Source organism: Entelurus aequoreus, linkage group LG05, assembly GCF_033978785.1.
Source record: "Entelurus aequoreus isolate RoL-2023_Sb linkage group LG05, RoL_Eaeq_v1.1, whole genome shotgun sequence".
Taxonomy (NCBI): Eukaryota; Metazoa; Chordata; class Actinopteri; order Syngnathiformes; family Syngnathidae; genus Entelurus; species Entelurus aequoreus.
Genome location: NC_084735.1, coordinates 56,122,717 through 56,145,661, shown reverse-complemented (window position 1 = coordinate 56,145,661; position 22,945 = coordinate 56,122,717). Strand labels below are relative to the sequence as shown.

The window sequence follows — 22,945 nt, the reverse complement described above, 5'->3', positions numbered from 1 at the left end:
TGAGCAGAGGATGAATAACCGCTTTTTTGAATGCTAGGGGAACAGTACCAGAGGAAAGTGATAAGTTTAATATATTTAACACTGATGGACCTAATAAAACAAAAAGCTCCTTGATAAGTTTCCCAGGAATTGGGTCAAGTAAACATGTTGTTTGTTTTGTCCCATTTACACATTTTAACAATTCCTCCAATGTTATTTCATCAAAGAGGGAGAAACTATTTTGGAGGGCAGTGTCCGTCGTATATACAGTCGTATCTGTGTTAATAGAACCCAGTTGTAGCTGAGATGCATTGTCTTTAATCTCTTTTCTAATGACTTCAATTTTCTTATTAAAGAAATTCATAAAGTCATCTGCTGAGTGGGTGGAGCTACTGGGAGGAGTCCCTTGTTGGGTTAGCGATGCTACTGTACTAAACAAAATTTTAGGATCATTTTTGTTGAGGTGGATGAGATTTGAGTGATATTTAGCTTTAGCTGAGGTAAGCATGCGTTTATAAGTTATTAAACTATCACACCATGCTTGATGGAAAACCTCAAGTTTAGTCGCACGCCATTTGCGTTCCAGCTTTCTACATGATAATTTCTGGGCTTTAGTTTCTTCTGTAAACCATGGGGTCCGCCTTTTAGGGGCCCTTTTTAGCTTTAGCGGTGCTACACTATCAATGGTGTCGCGCAGGGCGTCGTTAAAGTTGTTAGTGAGGTTATCAATAGAGCCCACATAATTTGGGAATGGTGCCATTACCGAAGGTAGTAGGTCAGTAAGAGTCGTCGTTGTGGCAGCATTAATGTTGCGGCTGCTATAGTAGTTATTATTATTATTATTAGTTTGTTGACAATGAGTCAGAACTTCGAATTTTATAAGGTAATGATCGGACATTACTTTAGTGTACGGGAGTATCGTAACTTTGGAGGTGGTGACACCCCTGACGAGCACTAGATCTATCGTATTACCATTGCGATGCGTGGGTTCATTTATTATTTGTGTAAGACCACAGCTATCAATTATAGTCTGGAGCGCCACGCATGGAGGGTCCGATGGGGTATTCATATGGATGTTAAAGTCCCCCATTATGATTATATTGTCTGCGTGCGTGACTAGATCAGCAACGAACTCTGAAAATTCATTGATAAAGTCCGAATAGGGCCCTGGGGGGCGGTAGATGACAGCCAGGTGCAGAGGCAGCGGTGTGACAAACCTCACAGTAAGCACCTCAAACGAGTTATAAATATTATTTAGGTCCAAGGTAAGGCTAAAGTTTTTGTTGTATATTAGTGCAACACCCCCACCCCTTTTAATGGGACGGGCATTATGCGTTCCCGTATAGCCAGGAGGAGACACCTCACCCAGCGCAAAAAATTCGTCTGGTTTGAGCCAGGTCTCGGCTAGACCAACGACATCAAGATTGTTGTCTCTAATGACTTCATTAACTAATAACGTTTTGAAAGACAATGACCTTATGTTTAAAAAGCCCATATTACAGGTAGTGGGCTGTTTTGAGGAGTTTTTGTTGAAAGTATCCGTAGTAGCAATATTAATAATGTTACGTTTATTATGCGTAGTGCACTTTAAATAATTTCGACCATATCTAGGAATTGAAATGACAGGAATTTTTATATTGTTTGCCACCTCAGTAAAATGCATGTCCACCTCTGACGCAGAAAAAACATTATGTGAGTTGTTTATTATTCTAAGAGAATTGCTATGTGTGCAGGGATTATCCAGCCTGGCGCTGGCTAGTTCTAGCTTAACAGACTCCTTATTAGCACTTCTTTGTGGATTAGCATTTAGCTTTTTCATTAGCCCCGCTAACAACAACGCCTTTAGCTTTGTTGTTAGTGACAAGATCTCGGGTTTGGGGGAACGCCTTTAGCTTTGTTGTTAGCCCCGCCCGACACCCCCGCTTCTGCTTCCGAGCGCACCGCTTACGTCTCTTTCGTTGACGGTCTCCGCTGGTAGTGGACGCCGCTGCTTCAAAGGCCACTGCTGGATGTAGCTCGCGAAGAATTCCCAAGCTAGCGAGTAGGTCCACCGTACATGCATCTTTCAGCCCAAAATGGCCCGATCTCTCCACATCCAGAATCGTAAGTCGGTCGTAAGTGATCACGGAGTGAACACGCTGTGAGCCAGCCATGAAATTGACTGAATTGAGGGGTATTTTTGCCAAATCGGTCTACACTTCCAGGAGCGCTCGCAAGAAGCTGCCACCGTGCAGCGCCGCCATCTTGGAAATATGTCAGAGACAGTTCCTCAGGAAGTTTGGGAAGATCTTGCCATCTGTCCGCTTTGAAGTTCTTGGTCCAGCTGTGCCGGCTAGCTGAGGACAATGGTTAACACCCCCCGTCTCCTTCCATCGTATACCTGTCGAATCCTCCAAAGGCCCCGCTTGGTACAACAAAGACATCTCTCATCGTGCCCACAGGAAAACCCAAAGAGTGGAAAGTTTTTTGATATATTACATACAATTTTTCTGACACTTTTCGTGTGATTCGGTTTTGGACAAAAATAATTGCCAACATGTTGCCTCAGTTCTGACATTGTGTCTCGATTATCACACCTCCAAACATCGTGTCTAACAAACTTGTCTATTTTCCCCTGTGTATCATTCTGCGCAATCGAGTGCCATACAAAACAAAGTTTCTGTACTTTTTTAAATTGAGTATGACTCCAAAGTAATCCACCATGGGACCAAAGAAAGTTGTGAGGGACAGCACTTTGATAAAGAAGGTGAGCAACACTACTGAATCAAGAAAGAAGTCGTAGTGAAATATGAAGGTGGGTCTCCTCTCCTCACTCGCCAACTAGGCATCAATGAAAGTTAAAAGTGATATTAAAAGTTGATTTATACATTTAATTTAATTAAATTCATATGACATACGTATGCACACAGCGAGACAGCGTGGAGAAGGCCTAAAAAAAACGTATTTCTAAAATTGGATTTTGAATCGATTTTTTTTTTCTCCCAGGACAGAAATGTATTTATTATACTTTTTGGTTATTGAGTCCCTGTAAATTGCATCACTTTGAGAGAGAAACATTAAGCACTAGCTTAACATATTTAATAGGGTTGTCTTAATACAACATTTTCTATTTCTTACCGACATTGACCTGATACGATATCAGCAGGTACTCTCCATACTTTTACTATTTTGTAGTGTTAAATGTTAGAAATGGTTTGATGAAGTGAAATCACTCAAAGAGAAAACAATGGTAAGTATGAAAAACATTAACCTATTCATTATTAACTGTCTGTAATTGACTCATGCTGTCTTTTAGTTGACACCTAGTGGCCACAAGGATTTTTTAAGCTAAGCCCATGACACAGTAAGTTGAATGATGCGGACACATTTGTTACTGGATACTTTCTCATACGCTTCTGCCTTGGAGACTTTGTATGTGTAATATGCAACAATAATTATTGGATTCTTGTTTATGTTGACACATGTTTAGATTGCAATATATATATATATATATATATATATATATATATACATATATATATATACATATATATACATATATATATATATATACATATATATATATATATGTATATATATATTAATATATATATATATATATTATTTTATTTTTTTGTACATATGTCTAGCTTGTGTGCTTAGCTGTTGTGTAGCTGCAAGCTCCTAGTAGCCTATAGCCTACTATGTTTACCTTTTGTAACTGACTTGACTAAAGTACAAGAAAAGACATGTAAAGACACCTAATAATTAGATGTAATATTCAGCAATGATATTTAGGTTTCTCTCTAGGCGAGCTACTAAGGCTGGTGAACTTTTGTGGGCGTTAGACACAGGGTGTCCACGGTCCTGAGACGTGGCCTTTTTATGCCTGAGAGGCATGCTCTCCTTTCCAAAATTGTTCTTGACTAAATTGGCACTCATCGAAGGCGGAGACTTTCCCCTCTCCTTTATCTCGCTTCTTTGTTTAGTCTTGTCTTAACTCTCTTGTGCCTCTATGTGCGCTGCTCTCTAAAATCTAAATACCGAAATTGATCAACTGGCCTCTCAACGAAATTGACAAGATCTCGGGTTTGGGGGAACTTGCCTGTCTTGACGGAACACGACAGGCTCTTGGAAGAAGTGGAGTGATGTGCCTGGTGACCCTTTCAATCAAGGACGTTGAAGATAACTACCTCTTCGGAATCATGATAACATAACATCTGCTGATTGGAGTAAGCGACATATTAGAAGATGCTGGCAGCCATTCAAGGTACCTCAAAGCTGCCACTAATAATTGGAGGATGCGGGCAGAACTGTGGACACTCAGACTTTTGCGATTTAGGACAAAATTGCGATCTTTGACGACATCTTGGAGACGCCGGCTGCTCTGAGGATAAAGTATTATACATTTGAGGACCAGAAATAGACGATCGAGTGAAAAGTTGAAATTTAATTTCGCTCGCTCAAACGCAAACATTCCAATCTGGATCGTTTGTAAGCGACATGGTAAGGTCATTACAGTGATGTGCGAGCAACTTGGAAATTGTAGTAAGCTAAGCTACAAATTACTCTCAATGAAATGTAGGTAAGCTACAGGGGAAGTCACCAAATCACCAAAATGATTCCCGGGCGTGGCCACCGCTGCTGCCCACTGCTCCCTTCACCTCCCAGGGGGTGAACTAGGGGATGGGTTAAATGCAGAGGACACATTTCACCACACCTAGTGTGTGTGTGACAATCATTGGTACTTTAACTTTTAAGCTATCCCCGGATAATTGTAGCAAGCTGCTACATTTAACAGCATTTATATCTATGGGCCCACATGTAAAATATCAATGTTTAATGTAACTGAGAGTGTACAAATGGACCCAATAAGGGTCTGAGGTGAATTATACCATGTAACATTTTATTATATGATTGTTAACTAGCATATGTTTGGATTTGGTCATAGAATCCTTTAGAGCAGGGATGTCCAAAGTGCGGCCCGGGGGCCAATTGCGGCCTGCATGTCATTTTTTAATGGCCCCACGGCCCATTTTAAAATATGATTAAAAAAATTAAAAACATAAAAAGTGGTGTGAAAGACCAAACTGGTGAAATGTAACAAGAAAATGTTGCAATGTTTACTCTAATAACACAAAGCTGCCATGCAGGCTGTTTCTTTCTTTAAAAAATAATAATGAATCAAAATCAATGTTATTATGAATTATTGACCTATCCAAGGCTCCAATTATGTCACATTAAATATTGCACTTTGAGATATTTTTTTGGGAAAATGTTGCATATTTTGTGTTTGCCATATAAAAAATTAAATTTTTTTAAATTTTTTTTAAAGAAGGGCCTAAATCAAACAAACAAAAAACATAAACAACAATACAACGTATAATTGACGGATAGATCTGAAGTTGATCTCGAGATTATTGTGTTAAAAGTAAACAGTAAAAAAAATGTATAATTTATTTTTTAACACTTTAATGAGTAGGACCCTTTTGGTTCCCCAATAATTTTTGTGTGATTTGTTTTTAAGTGTCATTGCTCAAAAAATAATAATGAATTAAAATCAATGGTGTTATGAGTTATTGAACTTTTTAAGGCTCCAATTATTATATAATCTGAAATATTCTTCTTAAAAATTTTATTGGGTGAAAATATTGCATATTTTGTGTTTTTTCCATAAAAAAACAGGGTTTTCTTTGACAAAAAGAGCATACGACTTAAATCTTTAAAAACGTTATATTGACAGATAGACCTAATGTTGATCTAGAGATAATAATACTGAATAATGACACATTTTAAATATTTTTTGGACCAAAACCCTTTGGGATCAAGCCTGAGTGGAGGCCTTAATGTATATTTTTATACATATATTGTATTGGTTTTTAAAATAAAAAAATATCAAAATAGCCCCCGCTTGCTTTGATTTTTCAGTGTGCGGCCCTCAGTGGAAAAAGTTTGGACACCCCTGCTTTAGAGGATTATTCTACTAAGGTCAAAAGTGCAGATGTCCATCACAAGCGCTCCAGAGAGTGGTGACTTTTTCCCCCAGGAAATGGTGATCCTACTGGAATGTAGATTTGGAGTTTAGGAGGAAGAGTAAAGACATTAGCAACATCTGGTAGGAAGCCCCCACAGATAGGGGTAGAGGATAACGGTTGGAGGTCGTCTGACTCAAACCGATCACAGGAAATAGGTTAACTGGCCAAACAACAAGCTGGGCTTTTGTCCAGACAGGCCGGCTCCAAGGCTAGAGTTAAGAAGAGTGGGTTTTTTGGTTAAAATGTATTTAAGGACAGTTGACCGGGACGACACTCTTTCTCCTGGAGCTGCAGCTCCAGTCGGAGGCTCGCTGAAACAAATAAAGCTTTTTGCTCGACGATTCCTCGTTGGCGTCTCCTTGGCTCATCTCCCATCACACGACCATCAAATATACAACAGGTCCATTATTATTAACTATCTGTCATTTACTGGGGGACACCCTACAACTACCTCTAGGGGTCCCCATACCCCACTGTATGTATTTATTTAGTTTGCCGTTTCTTTGGCACACTCCTGTTAACCATTTTCTCTACCTTCAGTAAAAAAACAGCATCTATCTTTATCTTGATAAAAAGAAAAAAAGACTTGTTTGGTGTTAGGGAACAGTTGGTAATTGTTAATGGTTAGTAAAACTTTTCATGAACTCCACTCACCTTAATGTGTGTTCCTTGATATGTGTTGGATGACTTAGATGAAGAGAGCAGTTATGATTTTGGTCTAGAGAGTAAACAACTAAAAAAGTAAGGTTTTGGGCATTGTTTTCTCTAAACACAGACATTTGTCTAAATGTGGCCCAAAATGTAATATTCATAGCCAATGAATACCCTATGTTGGATGAGTGGCATTTTAATTAGGCATCTGTTTAGGCAACTACATACTCAAGGTGGCCCGGTAGGGGTCCTGGCTTGGAATGAGGAAGTCAGTAGACAACACAGCTAACGGTAGAGAAGTTGGATGTAGATGACCTGTTGGAATAAAAACACAACTCAAAGCCTGAAGAAATCGTCCTGCAGTTTATTCCATACATGGGAATATTACATGGTGTCAGAATAGAGGAGCAGAACCGACACTAACATGGAACCGACAGGAGTGCCGTCGCCCCGCATGGATTGGGACTCTCTCGATTTACTGGGAGAATGGAGAAAGTTCAAGCAGCATGTTGGACTGATGTTTTCCGGCCCGCTACAAAGCAATGGTGAAGCGGAAAGATGCAGCTATTTACTCCTGTGGGTAGGAGAGAAAGGGCGAGACATTTTTAATACGTGGGTCCTGACTGCGGAGGAAGTAAATGTACTGACAGGGTACTACGACCGTTTTGAAGCATATGTAACACCCAAAAAGAACACAATATTTGCTAGATATAGGTTCCAGGAAAGAGTGCAGGGACCTAGTGAATCATTTGAGCAATTCATGACCGGATTGAAGCTGCTAGCAAAGGATTGTGATTATGCGAACAGGGATGAGATGGTCAGAGACCGCGTTGTGTTTGGGATACATTCAGCTAAAGTGAGAGAAAAGCTCTTAAACGTTGGATCCGAGTTAACGCTAGACAAAGCCATAGATATAGCTAGATCACACGAGTTAACCCAGACGCAGACTAAGGCTCTCAGCGGAGTCACCAGTAGCCCGCGTGAACAGCAGCTAGTACATGCGGTACACTGGCGCGCATCAAACGGTGCCGCAGAGAAAACGGAAAACATGCGAGTAAGTGATAGAGGCGCAAAACGGACAAGGAACTGTAGCTACTGTGGTAATAAATGGCACAGGAACTTAGACGACTGCCCAGCTAAAGGAAGACAGTGTGCTAAATGCTCAAAACTAAATCATTTTAGTGCCGTTTGTAAATCTAGCCAGTACACCAGGAAGACAGTGCATGAAGTAAGCCAAAGCCCTGAGTCAGACACAGACGAATTCTTTGTAGATGCAGTGCAGAGAGAGCGTGTTGCAGAAGTAGAGCAGGCTTTTGCATGTATTGAAATGGGCAAGCAGGGAACATAGCTGAGGTTTAAGATAGATACTGGGGCCCAGGTTAACATAATTCCTCTGAAAGAGTATCACAGCCTTAAACAGGAGTCTAAGCTTCAACCCACCACACGCAGACTGACAGGCTACGGGGGAGAACAGCTAAAAGTAAAAGGCACATGCACAATAAATTGCAAATATAAAGCATGCTGCATGATGTTGGACTTTTACATCGTAGAAACGCAAGCGCCCCCTGTGCTAGGTCTACAAGCATGCCTGGACATGGATCTCATCAAGTTAGTGCTGTCAGTCACTGCGCCGCCGCCGCTTGAGAAAAAGACAGTCATGGAGGAGTTTAGTGACGTGTTCAAAGGGATCAGATTATTTCCCGGGGAATGCAAAATCCACCTGGACCCGAACGCAATACCCGTGGCGGCCCCTCCAAGAAAACTTCCACACAAGCTACGCTGTCAACTAAAGGTAGAGCTACGAGAGATGGAAAACACACACATCATCGCCAAGATAACTGAACCAACAGAGTGGGTAAATCGGCTAGTGGTCGTCGAAAAACCACGGACAGGCAAGCTCAGAGTATGCCTGGACCCTAGAGACTTGAACAAGGCCATTATGCGCCCGCACTACCCACTACCAACACTGGAGGACATCACGTCTGAGCTAGCCGGCGCGTGAAACTTCAGCGTAATGGACGCCCGCTCAGGATATTGGGCCATCAAACTGTCAGAGGAATCGTCCAAACTCACAACGTTCTGCACGCCGTTCGGGCGTTACCGATTCCTGCGGTTACCATTCTGACTCATCTCAGCACAGGACGAATTTCAGCGGAAAATAGACGAAACCTATGAGGGCCTTGACGGCGTACTCGCAATCGTTGACGACATCCTCATTTACGGAGCGACCAGGGAGGAGCATGACAGAAGGCTCCGTACTATGCTGCAGAGGTCACGGGAGAGAGGAGTCCGGCTCAACCCGGAAAAGAGCAACGTCGGAGCCACTGAAGTAAGTTACTTCGGGCATCGGCTCTCAGCAGACGGTCTCAAGCCAGATCCAGACAAAGTATCCGCCATCAAGAACATGGAGCCGCCAAAGAACCGGGCATAGCTAGAGACTGTGCTAGGCATGGCCAACTACCTGGCCAAGTTTTCCCCCTGCCTCTCCGAGGTGAACGCGCCCATGCGACAGCTGCTGAAGCAATCCAGCGAGTTCCTGTGGGACAAACAACAGGACGCAGCGTTCCAGAAGATGAAAGACGTGCTCACCATAGAACCGGGCCCAGTCTTGGCCTATTTCGATCCGGAGAAACCTCTCAGTCTACAGGTGGATGCTTCGAAGTACGGGCTCGGAGCCGTGCTGCTCCAAGAGGGCAGACCCATCAGCTATGCGTCCAAATCCCTTACAGACAGTGAGATCAACTATGCGCAAAAAAAGAAAGAAATGTACGCAATACTCTTCGGCTTCAAACGTTTCCACCAATACGCCTACGGACGCCACGTCCTGGTGGAATCGGATCACAAGCCACTCGAGTCGATTTTGAAGAAACCCCTTGCTGCAGCCCCTCCGAGGCTACAACGTATGATACTCCAGCTCCAAAAGTATAGCTTCACAATCGAACACCGTCCTGGGAAGGACATCCCGGTCGCTGACACACTCTCCAGAAAATCCCTAATCTCCCACGGCAACGACAACCTTAGTGAAGGAATGGACTAGCAGGTGCACATCGTGTACCACAGCTTGCCGGTGAGTGACCCTAAACTGAAAGAGATTGCAGCAGCTACAGAGAATGACACACAGTTCAGGCAGCTGAGCCAGGTGATACTGGACGGATGGCCGGTGAAAAGAAAACAATGTCCCCAGAGTGTGTCTGCGTTCTGGAACCACCGGGACGAGCTGTCAAAAACGAATGGAATTATTTTCAAGGGAGAGAAGATCGTCATTCCAGCCAGCCTCAGAGAGGAGATGCTGTCAAAAATCCATGCTGGACATATGGGAATGGAGAAATGCAAACATAGAGCCAGGGACATCATGTTCTGGCCAGGGATGAGCAAAGACATAGAGGTCATTGTGGAGCAATGCTCTGTCTGCCAAGAACGACGCCCAGCAAATGCCAAGGAACCCATGATACCACACCGGATCCCGGACTGGCCCTGGCAAGTAGTTGGAACGGATCTCTTCATGTGGAACAACCACATGAAGATTACACGTAACTGTCGACTATTACAGTCGTTTCTTTGAACTAGACAAACTCACCAGCACCACGTCAACCGCAGTCATTCACAAGCTCAAGGCAAGTTTCGCCAGACACGGCATCCCAGAGACCTTGGTCTCAGATAACGGCCCCCAGTATACGTCCAAGGAGTTTGAGTCCTTCACAAAGTCATGGGAGTTCAGGCACGTCACATCGAGCCCATTTTTCCCACAGAGTAATGGCCTCTCAGAGAAATCAGTACCGACCGCCAAAGCTCTCATGGACAAGGCCAAAACTGATGGAAGAGACCCATATATCAGTCTTTTAGAATATCGAAACACACCAGTCGACAATTTCAAATCACCAGCACAGTTGCTGATGAGCCGCAGGCTACGCTCCATCCTGCCAATCACCGACCAGCAGTTGCAACCAGAGATCGTCAGTCACCAAGAGGCACATGCGACGCGAGTAAAGAGACAACAACATCAAAAGAGATACTTCGACAGGTCAAGCCGGACACTACCACCACTACACAGTGGAGAGCCCATCAGACTCCAGGAACAGGGGCACTGGAAGCCAGCAGTGGTCGTGCAGCCTGCTAACACCGAACGATCATACATCATCCGCACTCCAGAGGGACAGGTGTATCGCCGTAACCAGAGACACCTCCGAAGCACCAAGGTACACCACTCTCACCCACCTGAACCGACCTCATACTCACCTGACGACAACACACCGGAAGAAAACCACGCACCTGTCACACACACAAGCGAAGAAATGGACTTGCCTGCTTCGCATGCACCAGAACTGTCATCTGATTCAGAAGCAGAGGCTTCATACCGCACCAGGTCAGGCAGAGAGGTAAAGCCTCGAGCCATTTTGGACCTGTGAATTGTAAAGGGTGTACGCCGAACGCTACCCTGAAAAAACCCCCAAAAAACCGAATGTAACCTTATATGTGTAAGCTGAAACCGTCATATTTATCGGTGATTCTGATTATTTGTTGGGAATTTACAGTCAAGACTTTTCACAAATGTGCTTGATATGTTCATACAATATCTTCTATTACAGTGCAATGCATACTGCATATGGGTTCACTACCGCGCTAAAATGTTGAATGATGCATTCTGGTATTGAGACACGTTAGACCGATACTTGTGTAAGTTCCTCACTACGTTCCAGTCCTTTTATAATACTGTTTTGCACTAACCAGGTACCTCACACAGAATCTGTCTATTGTGCCATGTTTATTCATTTAATATTTGTTCCCAGTTTACTTACCTGATATGATGCTATTTGGTTATTTACAGCTAGAATTCACCAACTCGAGTATTTCATATATATATATATATATATATATATATATGAAATACTTAACTTTCAGTGAATTCTAGCTATATATATATATATATATATATATATATATATATATATATATATATATATATATATATATATATATATATATATATATATTTATTTTATTTACATAGAAAAATAATAATAATACTTGAATTTCAGTGTTCCGGTGGCTATCCATTAGATGGCAGTATTGTCCTGTTTAACTTCTCCGTTCATTGGGCAGGCAAGCTGTTTATATTGTGGGAAAGCGGACGTGAGAACAGGCTGTCCCCACTCAGTCTCAGGTCCGCATTGAGCTGGAGGGGGCGTGGCCTCCAGCTCCGGCTGAATACCGGGAGTTTGTCGGGAGAAAATCTCTGCCGGGAGGTTGTCGGGAGAGGCGCATTCTCCCGCTAAAAACGGGATTGATTGATTGAGACTTTTATTAGTAGGTTGCACAGTGAAGTACATATTCCGTACAATTGACCACTAAATGGTAACACCCGAATAAGTTTTTCAACTTGTTTAAGTCGGGGTCCACTTAAATTGATTCATGATACAGATATATACTATCATATATACTATCATCATAATACAGTCATCACACAAGATAATCACATTGAATTATTTACATTATTTACAATCAGGGGTGTGGAGGGGGGGGGGTATGGACATCAAGTAGTGGACATAGAGAGAGAGAGAGAGAAAGAGAGAGAGAGATCAGAAGGCATAAGAAAAAGAAAAAGTATCTGCATTTGATTGTTTACATTTGATTATTAGCAATCCGGGGAGGGTGTTAGTTTAGGGTTGTAGCTGCCTGGAGGTGAACTTTTATTGCGGTTTTGAAGGAGGATAGAGATGCCCTTTCTTTTATACCTGTTGGGAGCGCATTCCACATTGATGTGGCATAGAAAGAGAATGAGTTAAGACCTTTGTTAGTTCGGAATCTGGGTTTAACGTGGTTAGTGGAGCACCCCCTGGTGTTGTGGTTATGGCGGTCATTTACGTTAAGGAAGTAGTTTGACATGTACTTCGGTATCAGGGAGGTGTAGCGGATTTTATAGACTAGGGAGGGTTGGCAAGTATGCTTTACAGTACAGATAAGAACGACATTTTGTTGCATTAGCTCATGGTAGTGCAGGATAAAAAGGCAATAAGGTGCAGATATAAATAAATAGATTACTGTACAGATAAATATATTGCACTTTTGCATATGGATCCACGTTTATGGATGGATGTATTTTATATTGTCTTTATGTTCCAGCGAGTTCATCCATTTTTGGGGGGAATTGAGGGGATTATTTTGATGCGTTCATGAGTCTTAAGGCCTGAGGGAAGAAGCTGTTACAGAACCTGGAGGTTCTGCTAAGGAGGCTGCAGAACCTTTCTAGAGTCCAGCAGTGAAAATAGTCCTTGGTGGGGGTGGGAGGAGTCTCTGTAGATTTTCCGAGCCCTGGTCAGGCAGCGGCTTTTTGCGATCTCCTGGATAGGAGGGAAAGGAGTCCTGATGACCTTTTCCACCGTCCTCACCACTCTCTGGAGAGACTTCCAGTCTGAGGCACTGCAGGCTCCAGTCCAGACAGAGATGCTGTTGGTCAGCAGGCTCTCTATAGTGCCTCTGTAGAATGTGGTGAGAACGGGGGGAGGGAGCCATGCTCTTTTCATCCGACGTAAAAAGTGAATGCGATGCTGAGCTCTTTTATTGCAAGTCTTGAGTATTATTTATATGGGCTTTGCTATGGAGTTTTTTTCTCACTCCAGACTGGCCCAATAGGAGCCCAGTCTGAAATCAACTTTTTTTACTCATCCTCCCCTGGCGTCTGCCTATTTCCCACCTTTTACAGTTCACAGTTCCTGTTTTGCTCCCTGTACAGTGTTTGTTTGTCTAATGTACTTGTGCAATGACAAAAAAAAGGGCATACCATATATTTCCCATACCAATTTGCAGCCCCCGTGCAATCTTGAGAGGGACAAGCGGTATAAAATGGATGGATGGATAAAGTGTAGTTTTAAATATAAGAACTAGACAAATAATCCGTGCCACAGTCTGAGAGTTTATTGATGAAAATGAAATGACTTGTTGAATCTGTTAAAACTGCAGGTCAATTCTGGAACAGTACAGATGATCTGTTTCGGTGCAGAAAAAAGCCAACAAAAAAAACTCAGTAGCCCTTTTAGTTTAACTGCATTGTAAATATGATACTACAATTCTTAAAGTAAGTAGAAGAGTGTTGTCATGGATTTGCACTTGTAAAATGTTCGTACTAGTATCAAATTGTCTCGAGTAGCAATTTTCATCTGTGCGTAGGCGTTAAGACGAGGCATTGTGCATGGAAGCAAAGCAGCTGAGGGAAGAAACAACAAGTCTATAATACAAGACGTGTGCTAGCACGACTGTAAGGCAATCTTAGTGCTGCATGTTGCTGCTTTGCATCGTCATGTATCGCTACTGCACAATGAAGCTACTTCAAGATGCAATCGTTATCCGGATTTCTTTTTAAACGTGTTTAAAACCGCATGAAGATAACAACAACAGACAGGACTAGTAATCAGATGATTAAAAAGTAAACACAACAAAACCAACTTACTGTGCTGGTTGATTTAGTCTGTTAAACATCTTTGAGGAAGACTTGGATAAATGCTGCATACAGTTTTCAAACACACACATTGTGTCTCATTGATCAGGTCATTGACTCCATCACACCTGGACTGTTCAGGTTGTCTCGGAGCAGGCGTCATCAGTTTGTCAATCAAATACTAGGACAGCTCTAGTCCAAAGGTGCAGGTTCCACAGTATTTATCCTATCAGGCAGTGCTCCCATGGTTCAATTCAAAGGCCACAAATACATCTTTTAGCCCATTTGTCACACTATCGCACCGTTACAGTAAGCCAGCCAGCGAGCTTATTCTGCATTAGGGTGATCTTATTTTGGTGTGATACAATTTATAAGCTGTAATTGTTTTCCCCTATGATTGTTATTCGTACTGTTCTTAGTCCCCTCCCACCTGGTTCTTGGTCTAAAAAAGATTGGGGACCACTGTTCTAAAGACCCAAACATACACAGGCACACAAACATTTTTTTTTGCCATATGCCAAGATTTAGACTTAGACTTACAACTGTATTTCGAGCAATTTCCCTAGTTTTAACACCTATTTACTTATTTTTAGTCATTGACTTAATAATCTTAATTTTAGCATGAATAATTAGATTGTCTGTTTTAGTTTTAAATTGTTAAAATTGAGAAAATAACAATTAAATTAAGATCATTTGGTTTCCCACACATCAAATACATCTTGTTTAAAGATTCTACAGCATCCGGAGGATGCTTAATTTAAGTATTGCGAGTTGAATAATATTAGTTTTCAACAAAAAAAACCAACTTATTTCCATCTTAAAAGTCCTGCTAATTTCTAGATATCCATCTATCCATTTTCTACCGCTTGTCCCTTTCGGGGTCGCTGGAGCCTATCTCTAAGTTCAAACCCCGGCCGAGTCATACCAAAGACTATAAAAATGGGACCCATTACCTCCCTGCTTGGCACTCAGCATCAAGGGTTGGAATTGGGGGTTAAATCACCAAAAATGATTCCCGGGCGCGGCACCGCTGCTGCCCACTGCTCCCCTCACCTCCCAGGGGGTGAACAAGGGGATGGGTCAAATGCAGAGGACAAATTTCACCACACCTAGTGTGTGTGTGACAATCATTGGTACTTTAACTTTAACTTAAATATATAAATCTTAATTTAGGATGTCTTATCAAGTAAAATTAACTAGCTGCATGGACAGATAATTCACTAGTTTTTAAGAGTTTTTTTTCCTAAAATCTGGTGTTTTAATCTTATATTTTGCCAGCTCTTTTTTGTCCGCATATGTCTGAGCGTACTCAGGGCGGACGTCCGGCAGGCCTGGTCGTGAGGAGCTCATGTTTTCTGCCTGCGCGGCCTCTCCTTCGCACACTCGTGTCACACACAAAAAAGTTGCTGGGAACAGCTTGCAGAGAATACTTCCTTTCCTCGTCTCTTGTGGTATTTAATGTCCTTATACACCACTGACAGTCTCTTTAGTGCGACGAGCAGGTAGAGGCTAGAACAGCTCTACTTTCTGGTCGCCAGTGTAGGACGCCATGACAGAAAATGTAAACAAGGCGCAGTACAATGGGATCTGAGACAAGCCCCAACAAGCATGCTTTTACTTTTTCGTGGCGCAAAACGACAGATGTTAAGAAACAATACACTAGAGTGAAAATTGCCAGCCAACAATCGTTTGGATGGAATCTATGGCATCAAAACAGTGTCATAAAAGCCATGAAATGTGTGTTTGTGCACATGCATACTGTTTCACCCTTTTTGGTACTTAGGGACAGGCAACTCCCCTCCTTTCCGATTAGTAATTTTAAACGCAGAGTGTCTCCTGGTCAGAGCCAATCCCAAGTGACTCTTCTGAAGATCAGTCTTTAGACAAAACAAGCCAATATTAGTGTATTTTGTCATGTGACATGAAATGACCAATCAGAAAGGGGAGTTGTGGCGCTTTGTATTTAATGCCAGACCCAAAGTGCAAAAAGAAAAAAGGAACACGCCGTGCGTGTAGTGTTGTTTTATGTGCCATATGAATCCCCATATTAGGAAATACTGACAAGGGAGATTCCAGCCCAACAACCGTCCAAAGAGTGAAACCATTCTAGTTAAGGTATGCCCAAAGTGTGGCCCCCGGAAAATTCTAAAAATGCTATTAGGAAACAAAAGAAACATACTTGCAATAAAAGAGCAAACAGGTGTATTTTAGCGGGAACACGTTTCAATGTTGACACTAATAATACAAAGCTAACATGTAAGCGGTTTTCCTAGAAATCATATCTATATATAGTACAGTACTGGTTTTGAAAAAAACAAACAAAAAAAAAAAATTGGCCTCCCGCATGCTTTAAATTTTCAGTCTGCGGCCCTTAGTGGAAAATGTTTGGACATCCCTGCCTTAGAGGATAAATACTGTGGATCCTGCACTAAGCCCTCAGGCTAAAGCTGATGAACGGATGAAGCCTGTCAGATGAGAGGCCACACATCTTCCTGGACAGTCCAGTTGCGATCGATTCAATTCCATGAGAATTGTTTAAAGTCTTACATTATCCAGTGTCTTTTCATCTTGCATATCTTTGACACTGATGTTGATATGTAATTGAGATCACCTTAATTCCCACTCACCTTGTTATTACATTTCATTACCACTCAATCAGCAAGGCTGTTTGCTTGATATTCTTACTGTGTGTGCTTATCAAACACACTCACACCTCTTGGAATACAACTTGAAGAAAATAAAACACTGTAATCGACACTGTTGTTTAAATACCATAATTCATACTATTAATGTCCAGAAGTAGTCATATCACTCTCACTTGCACTGAAATATTATGTCCCTTTGTGACTATTTGGAACAACACAGGAGTCTCTCTGACACACAAGCAGTTTCTGCCATTGCACTGAAATAGAAAAAGGTACTGGAACTGTGCAAATCACACAACTAGCATCTTTGGTCCTGTTGACTCACCACAGGAAAGCTACGAATCACAGCAAGGATGGGTCACCCTTTTTCCACGCAGCATCAGGAAGGTGAAGATGCAGGCCCACATTGGCCTCTTCAGTCCGTATCAAGGCCACCAAGGAATTTTTTCATAAGATGGATAAAAGCACATTGAGAAGACATGCAAAAATAAAGCCCACTCACACACCTGCAGAGTCTATAGAATGCAGGTCAGCCTTTAGAAGAAGAAAAAGTGTGTGTTTGAGGTGGTGGTTGTTGAAGTTGTCACTCGGTTGCTTGTCCAGTGGAGGTCGAACCGTTGGATTTGCTCTTACTCCTGCGGCTCAGCATGCGGCTAAGCGTGGCGGTCTTGCTGGCGCGCTCTACAACTGCGGCGGATTCCAGGTACACCAAGTCATTGTGCGACTGGCTCATCCCGGGGTCCTTGCGCTGGTGTCGCCGCCGGAAGAAAAGCTTGGCGCTCTTACGTAGGAAACTGCCTGCAGATCAGAAGTAGAAATGAATGTTTAATTGTTTTTATTCTACTGAACTGATTACAGGCAGTCCTCGTGCCACGTTTAATGTTCGTACGTTACGTGGGAACATACACACTCACATAAATTATACAAATATTCTTACATCATGTATATAAAACCTTAATGGAGGTATATGGATGTTTTTTAAGGGCTTTATAGGAAGAATAGCATGGCTCCCATAGGCTCCATTGTAAGCAGACTGTTTGATCGCATTTATTTACTATTTAGAATGCATAACAAAAAATAAATTTGTCGTCATGTCTTTCATAACGATTATGAACGATAGGCAAAATTCCCCAAAAAGTGCAGTTCCCCTTTAACATAACGTGTTATGTTACGTGTTTGTTTTCATTAACAAACTTGGCATTGTTGAAATAGCCATGCAAAATTGCTAATACTAATCGGTAGCGTGTACATGGCCTGTTTGCTTGTGCCGATGACAAGACTTCGACTGAACGCGACATCACATGCAACCAAGGTGTCCAAATATGTTTTAGTTTTACGTGAATCGATGCCTGGTAGAAGCGACGGAATTCGGTAGTATACCAAGCGTGAGGCCGACTGAAGGCAAAGAAAAGTGAATGTGAAAGTAGAGTGAAATTAGTTCAAATGTTCAGATTGTGGAGAAATGCATATGCGGTCAAACGCCCCGTAAATCATGAAAAATACAATTTCTAAGATACAGAGCATCCGGAAAGTATTCACAGCGCTTCACTTTTTAAAAATGTTGACATGTTACAGCCTTACTCCAAAATGAAATACATCCATTTGTGTCCTCAACAATCTACACACGATACTCTAAAATGGCAATGTGAATTTTTTTTTTGTAAGAAATGTTTGCAAATGTATTCAAAACAAAAAACTGAGAAATCCTATGTTCTATTCACAGCCTTTAATCAGACTTTTTTTTATGTACCTTTGGCAGCAATAACAGCCTCAAGTATTTTTGAAGATGATGCCACAAGCTTGGCATACATCTTTGAGCAGTTTCGCCAATTCTTCTTTGCAGCACCTCTCAAGCTCCTTCAGGTTGGATGCAAACTGTCGGTGCATAGCCATTTTCAAATCTCTCCAGAGATGTTTAATCGGATTCAAGACTGGGCTCTGGCTGGGCCTCTCAAGGACATTTATGGAGTTGTTCTAAAGTTATTCCAGGGTTTCCCTTACATGTAAACGATTGTGGCGCATTGCCCCGTTAAGTTTAATGTCGCAACACCTTGAAAATATATATATTTTTTACATGAAAACACTTTTTTTTTTAAACATGAAAACAAATTTAACTGATGTATTGTATGAATGGATATACTGTATATAGTCAATTATTTACGTAATATTGACTATAATAAGTTTGAAAAACAGCTCAAATATCATAAAAAGTTCCTTATTGCTTTATTTTGACAAAAACAAAGACAAAACGTGCATCGCCTGTCAAAAGTGTGTCAGCAGCTGGTCGCACACCTAAACGAGTTGACACCCGGTAAAAGTAAAGAGAGAAAGTTGAAAAGAAAGGTACCGTAATTTCCGGACTATAAGCCGCTACTTTTTCCCCTCGTTCTGGTCCCTGCGGCTTATACAACGGTGCGGCTTATTTACGGCCTGTTCTTCTCCGACACCGACGAAGAGGATTTCGGTGGTTTTAGTGCGCAGGAGGAAGACGATGACACAATGATTAAAGACTGACTTTTCATATACCGGTAGGCTGGTTATTTTGATAACGTACATGCGAGCACTTTGTATTACTTTGCACCGTTGTATTATTTGTACTCTGCACGAATGCTGTTCGCCATGTCAAAGATGTGAAAGTTTGAAAGATTTATAGTTAATAAATGGGACGCTTTCAGTCCCAAACAGTCATCTCTGTCAATCCCCTCCGTGGTAGCAGGAACCCCTATATACTACGGTAATTACACATCAAAACCCTGCGGCTTATAGTCGGGTGCAGCTTATAGTCGGGTGCGGCTTATAGTCCGGAAATTACGGTATTTTAAGTTAATTAATGCATTTCTTGTTCAAGCCAGTGTAAACTACCCTAAATCTTTTGACATATGACATCTTTGATCATCATGGCGCCGATCACGGCTGCCTCGGTGCTCTCATGCGCTGTTTTGTTTGTTTTTGTGCGTAAATTGTGTGTCCGCGTGCTCTTACACTTGCGAAGAGCTACTGAACATCAGATCAATCACCCCTACGGACTTATTACCGGTCATCTTAGCGTCAGCTGTGGATTTGGTCCATTCTTTGATCAAAAGAGGGAAACCACACCGAAGAGGAAAGAGAGCGGGCGCCGTTGTCCGTCTCCGCAGATCTTTCTCTCCAACGTCCACTCACTTCTCAACAAGATGGAGGAGCTAGCGTTGCTGATGAGAAGAAACAAGGACTTTTCCTCATCTTGTGTTTTGTGCTTCACGGAAACGTGGCTGAGTGCGAGTGTCTCGGACAGCGCGGTTCAACTGGAGGGTTTTCATCTTCTCCGCGCGGACCGAGACGCGGGGCTCTCTGGCAAAACAAGAGGCGGTGGAGTCTGCTTCTTCATCAACAGAAACTGGTGTACAGATGTGACGGTTATATCCCAACACTGCTCTCCTGCTCTGGAATATCTTTTCATTCACTGAAAGCCCTTTTACTCACCGCCTGAGATCATTTCATTCATACTGGTGGCTACCTACATACCGCCCAGCGCGGACGTGCATGACACTCAGCGCACGCTTGCAGGTCAGATCTTACATGTGGAACGGTCTTTTCCGGACTCTCTTGTTATCGTACTTGGTGACTTTAACAAGGGAAATTTGAGCCAGGAATTACCCAAGTTCAGGCAGTTCATTAAATGCCCGACCACAGAGGAGAACACTTTGGATCACTGTTACACTACAATAAGTAAGGCATACCATGCAGTCCCGCACTCTGCTCTCGGACTATCAGATCACGTGATGGTGCACTTGATCCCCTCATACAAACAGAGACTGAAACTGGCTAAACCTGTTATGAAGACCATTAAGTGTTTCACCGCTGCGGCTGTGGAGGAGCTGCGCGCATGTTTGGAGACGAGAGACTGGGAGGAAATTGGAGCGGCCACGGACAATCTGGACGAGTATACGGACACTGTGACCTCATACATTCAGTTCAATGAGACGCGCATCATTCCAACGCGCACCAGGGCTTGTTATAACAACGACAAGCCCTGGTTCACACCCAAGCTACGACAGCTGCGCAAGAAGAAGGAGGCTGCGTGGAGAAGCGGGGACCGGAGTACCTACAGAGAAGCGAAGTATCACTTCAACAGGGAAGTGGAGGAAGCTAAATCTGTGTACTCTACCCGTCTACAGGTACAGTTCAGCTCCAATGATTCTGCGGCCGTTTGGAGAGGGCTAAGGGCCCTTACGAACTATAAGCCCAAAGCCCCCCAGGCCCTGAATGACCGGACTCTCGCTCAGGGCCTCAACATACATTACTGTCGTCATGAACGGCCTTCAGCTCATCAAAGCTCTGCTCCCCCCACCGTCACCCTCCTCACCAACGCCAGCACTTCATTAAAGGATTTAAAGGACTCCAAGAACATCACAGGACTTTAAAGGCCCTCTCCTTCCGAGAGGAGGAAGTACGCCGGCAGTTCTCGAAGCTGAACACGCGGAAGGCCCCCAGGCTGGATGGTGTCTCCCCCTCCACCCTCAGACACTGCGCGGATCAGCTGGCTTCTGTCTTCACTGACATTTTCAACACCTCTCTGGAGCTATCCCGCATGCCGTCCTGCTTCAAGACCTCCACCATTGTCCCTGTCCCCAAGAAAGCATGGATCACAGGACTTAATGACTACAGGCCGGTGGCGCTGTTGTCTGTGGTCATGATGTCTTTTGAGCTCTTGGTCCTGCCCCACCTCAAGGACATCACCGCCTCCCTCCTGGACCCACTGCAGTTCGCCTACAGAGCCAACAGGTCTGTGGATGATGCAGTGAACCTGGCCCTCCACTTCATCCTGGAGCATCTGGACTCCCCAGGAACTTATGTTAGGATCCTGTTTGTGGACTTCAGCTCTGCTTTCAACACCATCCTCCCTGGACTGCTACGAGACAAGCTCTACCAGCTCAGCGTGCCCGACTCCCTCTGCAGTTGGATCAATGACTTCCTGACAGACTGAAGACAGCACATGCGGCTGGGGAAGATTGTCTCGGACAGTCGAACCACGAACACCGGTACTCCTCAGGGCTGTGTACTTTCCCCCTGGCTCTTCTCCCTGTATACAAACTGCTGCACCTCCAGTCACCAGTCCGTAAAGCTGCTCAAGTTTGCGGACGACACTACCCTCATCGGGCTCATCTCGGATGGCGACAAGTCCGCCTACAGGAGAGAGGTGGACCGGCAGCCTCAACAACCTGGAGCTGAACGCCCAGAAAACAGTGGAGATGATCATGGACTTCAGGAAAGTCACATCCCCACCATCCCCCCTCACCCTGATTGACTCTCCCACCCCCGTCTCCATTGTGGAGACAGCGTTTCTTGGGCACCACCATCACCCAGGACCTCAAGTGGGAGCCGACCATCAGCTCCCTCATCAAGAAGGCCCAGCAGAGGATGTACTTCCTGCGGCAGCTGAGGAAACTTAAGGTGCCGACCGAGATGCTGGTGCAGTTTTACTCTGCCATCATTTAGTCCATCCTCACCTCCTCCATCACCGTGTGGTGCCCCGGCGCCACAGTCCAGGATAAGCATCGACTGTAGCGCATCGTACGTGCTGCTGAGAAGGTGATTGGCTGCAAGCTCCCATCCCTCCAGGTCCTGTTCTCCTCCTAGGACCAGGGGGCGTGTGGATCGGATCACAGCTAACTCTTCTCACCCTGGACACAAACTATTCTCCCCTCTCCCCTCAGGCAGGAGACTACGGTCCATCCAGACCCACACCTCCCGCCACCTGAACAGTTTTTTCCCCTTGGCCTTCAGGCACATGAACAATATCTGATAGCTCAGTTAGAGCATTATTACCTATTCTGTGTTATATATGTTTTATGTTGCCCGATTGCACCAAGAAAAATTCCTAGTTTGTGAACCCGTTCTCAAACAATGGCAATAGAAACTATTCTGATTCTGACATTACTACCGACAATAACTTCTAATTTTACGCTACTGAGCATTTGTCCCAGTGCGTGTGTGAGTTCTCCGGACACTCTGGTTTCCTCCAACATTCCAAAAATATGCATGTTTGCTTCGTGGGGACTGCTCATTGTCCATAGATATGAATGTTAGTGTGAAGGATTGTTTATCTGTGTCCTGCATTTGACCATGCTAATTTGACTTAACTTGTCTATGAGCTAGTCCATTATATATTAGCATTAAGCTCGTGGCATTAGAGCTCAAACTTCATCCTGCATAATTCTATTGCTTTTTGTTCAGTTTATTCC

General features: G+C 43.3%; 1 protein-coding gene across 2 annotated transcripts in view; it reads right to left on the bottom strand.

Moving 5' to 3' along the window:
• Positions 1-13,101: 13,101 nt before the first annotated feature.
• LOC133650785 (C2 domain-containing protein 2) overlaps positions 13,102-22,945 on the bottom strand; it is a 66,090-nt gene continuing 56,246 nt past the window's right edge. The window contains exon 13 of one of the 2 annotated variants that reach the window (XM_062048430.1): positions 13,102-17,519. In XM_062048430.1, the coding sequence (XP_061904414.1) occupies positions 17,305-17,519 (215 nt within the window). In that variant the 3' untranslated portion in view covers positions 13,102-17,304. The remainder of the gene's footprint in view (positions 17,520-22,945) is intronic. The other variant, XM_062048431.1, reaches the window with a different exon arrangement.